The following is a 6,000-nucleotide window of genomic DNA, read 5'->3' on the forward strand; positions in this document are numbered from 1 at the left end:
CTTATCAGCTTTTCCTTCAGTTTTGTCAAGGAACTTTCCATGCAATGTTTTGTTGTGCCAGCTGTCAGCTCTAGTTTGTAATGCGGTTTTCTTGTACTGATTTTTGTCTGCTGTGCTTTGAGGAATTTCTTATTATTATTATTATTATTATTATTATTATTATTATTATTATTAAGTAAGCAACTATATATATAAAACAAATAACTAGTGGAGGCTTGAGAAGGTTGCTATTTCCAACAATATGATGCCCTGCGATGAGTCTTTGAGAAGTCCTGTCCTTGTCTCTCCTCTGCAGGAAGTCGAAGAGTTCAGTTTCATTACCCAGTTGGCGGGACTCACAGACCACCTTCCCGTCGCCATGCGCCTGATGGTTTCAATGGGAGAAGAGGACTCTTAAAGATGGACTCTGGGATTTCTTTTTCCCTAAGGGTTGAGAAGAGGGAACTTCCAAACTTGTGACCCAGATGCAGGAAGACAAAAGGAAAAAGAAGAAAGAGTGGGTTTTTTACTCGCCTCCCCCGCCCCTCACGGACAGCGCAAGAGGGACCACGCTTGACTCCAACCCCAACGATCCTACAGCTGCAACTTCACCGGCTTTTCCAGCTCCTCTCCATCCGCATCTAGCTCGGAGGATGTTCAAAAGGGAAGCGAAGAACGTATGTGGATGAGTGTAAGGGGAGGTGAGGCGGGGTGGGAGCCAACCCACCGGAAAGGGTCACAAGTTGCCCAAGTGGCTGGGCAAGCCTATATTTCTATACTTTCACTGTGGACTGAAAGGAAGCACGACAGAAGTCCCGATTTCTTTGAACCAGTGCCATTCTTACGAAACAATGTTTTTATACATATACATATATATGTATATATATCTAATATATATATACATACGGATATATAGCACAATTTAGTTTGTAATCGGTCTGTGTTAGTGCTGCTCCAGAAGCAATGTTTTGCATCTTTTCTTTATATATACCCTTAACAAGCTACTGCTTAATTTCTCTTTTTAAATACTTTCCCTCTTTCTCTCTCTTTTTTTTCTTCTTTTATTAGCCTGTTAATGTTGTAGTAGCATGCCTGGACCGGAAGCATGCGTCTGCATTGCATGCCGCTCACTTTGAAATGGAATGGTCTTTTGTGGTGCCGTTGGGTTGGACGAGCGGGTGGCAGGGAGGGACAAGGACTGCGAGGAGAAGCCAGGAACCAAAGCTCTCAAGACAGACTTTTACAACGTCACGTACCCGAGTGCCAAGCCTGATAGGAGATGTTCAGAGGCAGTGGGAGCATGATTCGTATAGGCTACAATTGGGCCCTGAAACATGTTCTACGCATGCTTTCCAAAGAAGATTTTCAAGGAGAACCTGAGTCAAGTGATCACGGATTACCTAGGCTGTATCAGTTCAACATGGAGGTCATGACGTTAGACAGACAAATAATGTTGTTGTTGGAAAAATTATTATGCCATCATATAGCTGCTTGTTCAAATCCATCTCCCAACACATTAGATTCCTGCATGGAGAAATTAGGAGTAAGACGATAATTAGGTTCGTTGTTGAAGGCTGTCATGGCCGGAATCACTGGGTTGCTGTGAGTTTTCCGGACTCTATGGGCATGTTCCAGAAGCATTCTCTCCTGACGTTTCACCCACATCTATGGCAGGCATCCTCAGTGGTTGTTGAGTCTGTTGGAAACTAAGCAAATGGGGTTTATATATCAGATTGGGAGAGAGAACTCTTGTCTGTTTGAGGCAAGTGTGAATGTTGCAATTGATTGCCTTGATTAGAATTGAATGACCTTGCAGATTCAAAGCCTATTTATTTACAGTATTTATATTCCGCCCTTCTCACCCCGAAGGGGACTCAGGGCGGATCACATTACACATATAAGGCAAACATTCAATGCCTTAACATAGAACAAAGACAAACGCAGACTCCGAGCTGGCCTCGAACTCATGACCTCTTGGTCAGAGTGATTTGTTGCAGCTGGCTGCAGCTGGCTGCTCACCAGCTTGCGCCACAGCCCGGGCTTGGCTGCTTCTTGCCTCAAACAGACTAGAGTTCTCTCTCCCATCCTGGACGTTCCACATACAGTAGAGTTTCACTTATCCAACATAAACGGGCCAGCAGAACGTTGGATAAGCGAATATGTTGGATAACAAGGAGAGATTAAGGAGAAGCCTATTAAACATCAAATTAGGTTATGATTTTACAAATTAAGCACCAAAACATCATGTTATACAACAAATTTGACAGAAAAAGTAGTTCAATATGCAGTAATGCTACGTAGTAATTACTGTATTTACGAATTTAGCACCAAAATATCACAATGTATTGAAAACATTTGACTACAAAAATGCGTTGGATAAGCGCATATTGGAAAAGTGAGACTCTACTGTATATATAAACTCTACTTGCCTAGTTTCCAACAGACCTCACAACCTCTGAGGATGCCTGCCATGAATGTGGGCGAAACGTCAGGAGAGAATGCTTCCGGAATATGGCCATAAAACCCGGAAAACTCGCGGCTACTGAGTGATCATTAGGTTGTGCAAATGCAACCACCATCTTCAGTTTGGAATGGTTTTGTTCAGATAGGACTGTACCACCATATTCTACCCAATGCATAACATATCATAATCATTATCATCATTATACTCCATTTTTCTCTCTTGATCAAGACTCAAAGCAGCCAAAACCTGGCCCAAAAGACTCTCAAAGTCTATGGGCTGCTTTTGCTGTTTAGCAGAATCTTGCTCGCTTCCAGTACTGTCTGGAGGGTGAGAAGTGGCTGAGATGGCCAATGCCAAGTGCCGTAGTCCATCTCTGCATCTTCAAAACATGCAAAGCAATCCGGACAAAGAGAATCTGGCTTAGATGCTGGACCACGCTAACAACCACTGTGTCAGACTACACAGAGAAGCCATTGAAATCCACAAGCATGTGGACAATTTCAACAAAAAGGAGGAAACCGTGAAAATGAACAAAATCTGGCTACGAGTATTAATCAATTCTAAAATCTAGGCAGTAAATAAAGAGCAACACTCAGAAAACAGGGGAATGTCAGACATGAATCAATCAAGGCTGGCTAACACCTCCCAACAAAGGATTCCCCCGGGCAGGAAGCAGTCAAGCTTTAGGCTATTCAGTGCTAACCATGGTGGCGACTTGCAATATTCACACTTGCCTCAAGCAGACAAGAGTTCTTTCTCCCACCCTGTGCATTATTTCACAGATAGATAAACCCCGCTTATGTTGGATAAGTGAGACTCTACTGTATGTGGAACATCCAGGTTGGGAGAGAGAACTCTTGTTTGTTTGAGGCAAGAAGCAGCCAGGCTTTGAATCTGCAAGGCCATTCAATGCTAATCGAGGTGATCAATTGCAACATTTACACTTGCCTCAAACAGACAAGAGTTCTCTCTCCCAATCTGATATATAAACCCCATTTGCTTAGTTTCCAACAGACCTCACAACCTCTGAGGATGCCTGCCATAGATGTGGGTGAAACGTCAGGAGAGAATGCTCCTGAGACATGGCCATACAGCCTAGAAAACTCACAGCAACCCATTTCAAGGACAACCGTTCTCCAAGGACTTCATCCCACGTAATAAGTAAAATGTCGGGGATCATTGTTTCCCCCTTAAACTTCACAAGGCTCCCTTTGGAAATTAAACAGATTATTTTCCAACTCCCATCATATGTTTTACTTCGTTCAGCTTTCTTTTCAAATTGTCAATTTGCCTTCCCATCGCACGGGAGGCATCCTCCTCCCATTGTCTCATCCCCAGTTTCCTTTTAGTTGAAGAAATCCTCTGTTTGTTCTCGTGGAAGAACTTTTTAAAGCGAGATCATTAAATGGGATTTCATCTATTCTTCACTTCACTTCACTTTATTTCTTAATTAGTCGCTCTCCAACAGAGTGCTCCGAGCGACTTACAATTTAAAATATCATTCCACAATATAAGAAAACATTCATCATAAAAACATTCAACCTAAAAACATTCAACAGTGAATATTTGGCAAATTAGATCTGATTTACTTAAATGCACAACCAAACATCCAAGTCTGGAGCGCTTTCCCAAAAGTTCGCAACTCAATTATTCTATATTACAATTTACAGTAGAGTCTCACTTATCCAACATTAACGGGCCGGCAGAATGTTGGATAAGCGAATATGTTGGATAATAAGGAGGGATTAAGGAAAAGCCTATTAAACATCATATTAGGTTATGATTTTACAAATTAAGCACCCAAACATCATGTTTAACAACAAATTTGATAGAAAAAGTAGTTCAATATGCAGTAATGCTACGTAGTAATTACTGTATTTATAATTTAGTACCAAAACATCACAATGTATTGAAAACATTGACTACAAAACATTGACTACTAAAAGGCAGATTACATTGGATAATCCAGAACGCTGGATAAGCGAATGTTGGATAAGTGAGACTCTACTGTATATGTAGAGATACCTCTCAATTCGAAAGGTAACTCTATTGAATTTACATGGTTTAAAAAAAATTATAAATTACCATTCCTTTCTCCTCGGTTCTAAAGATTGTGGCAGAAGAATGGATTCTGTTCTATCCTTTACAAGGAATTCCCATCATACATTAAATTTCTCATTTTTACATGTCTCTATTTGGAAAAATTTTAAAAAGAAGTTGATTGCCAATAGACATAGGAAGTGTAGGAAAAATTTTTAAGAAACTCCTTTGCATCAAATTCTCTTCAAATCGGTAGCAAACGGAAGGCTAGATTTAGAAACAAAAAAATATCCCACTGATGTTGTTAAGTTGCTCAGTGAAGGGACTCATCTGAATCTGCGTTTCTTGGTTTGAATTGTCTGCAACATTGCTTCCTCGTTCGATTTTCTGTCTTTCGGATAATTTAATTAACTTTGGAAAAAAATGAAAATTAGGATTGCACGCCTCTCTGCCTAGAATCTTTGCCACTCGTGGTAAATAGTAATCGAGGTAACATTGTATAAGTCACCATCAGTTTATTGCATTTTCCAAATAGAAGACGTAGGAACATACTGTGTATATAGACACAATTATACCCATTATTGACAAACAACGCTAATATGTACAGTTAAATAGCAAAGCAAAAAACCAACAACAACACTAGCTGTCTAGTTCAGTTTTCTATACATTCTTGCAACTTTGTAAGGCAACAATAAGAACTAGATTCTTTGTCTCACATTTAGATGCGCTGAGATTCTTTTGGACTTTTCGGGGGATAGTTTCTGAACCAAACTTTGTCAGTTTTATCATCTTTGGAGATTTTCCATTTTTAACTCTTAAAGGGAAAAATCAACTGTCGTACAAAGAAGTAGTCACTTTCTGGATTAGCCATAACCAGTGTTGTTTGTTACCACTGAATCATCTTGTGGGTCAAACTTTGAGAACATATATAGGTCAGGAAATGTATTTCTTTGCCTTCTTCTTAGTGCATTGACCTCGTGCCTTCAGGTGCCTTGATATGCTTTGGAAAACCTAGAATCCTGTGAGAGGGCAAATGGAAGAAAGATAATATTTACTCCAGTGTTGGAAAAGAAAAGAAAATGTCATTTAGCCGTCATCAGATGCTTCCCCATAATTTGCAAATATACTATCTGTTCAGATTAACAGCTGTATTATATATGTATCATATGAGTGGATCCTTAAACTCCAGAGTTATTTTCTATGGTATGGAATAGAATCAAAGCCTAACCGATATGGCACATGGGTTGTGACGCTCATGCCAGTCTCCCAAAGAACCCAGTCGTCATTCCACCAAGTACTCTAGAATGAATGCACCAGAATTGAATTCAGTGTTGCCAAATGATCCTCTTTCCTCTCCATTTGTTGGGGAATATCTTGAACTTGTGAGATGGTAATGGACTATTTTGACACATTGTTTGTTTCTGGTATTGTATTGACTCAGTCTGGATGCCTGGCCAGCCATACCTTTCCCATCTCTGGGAATATACGAGGGCTATCCAGAAAGTAGATTACGTTTT

The 6,000-nt window shown here is 40.3% G+C and overlaps 1 protein-coding gene across 2 annotated transcripts in view; it reads left to right on the forward strand.

Annotated features, from left to right (window-relative positions):
- Positions 1-5,626, forward strand: part of smpd3 (sphingomyelin phosphodiesterase 3) — a 163,516-nt gene extending 157,890 nt beyond the window's left edge. For both annotated transcript variants that reach the window (XM_003222957.4, XM_062961820.1), the window contains exon 9: positions 296-5,626. In XM_003222957.4, coding sequence (XP_003223005.1) covers positions 296-397 — 102 coding nt within the window. In that variant the 3' untranslated portion in view covers positions 398-5,626. The remainder of the gene's footprint in view (positions 1-295) is intronic.
- Positions 5,627-6,000: the final 374 nt, after the last annotated feature.

Source organism: Anolis carolinensis, unplaced genomic scaffold (genome assembly GCF_035594765.1).
Source record: "Anolis carolinensis isolate JA03-04 unplaced genomic scaffold, rAnoCar3.1.pri scaffold_9, whole genome shotgun sequence".
NCBI lineage: Eukaryota > Metazoa > Chordata > Lepidosauria > Squamata > Dactyloidae > Anolis > Anolis carolinensis.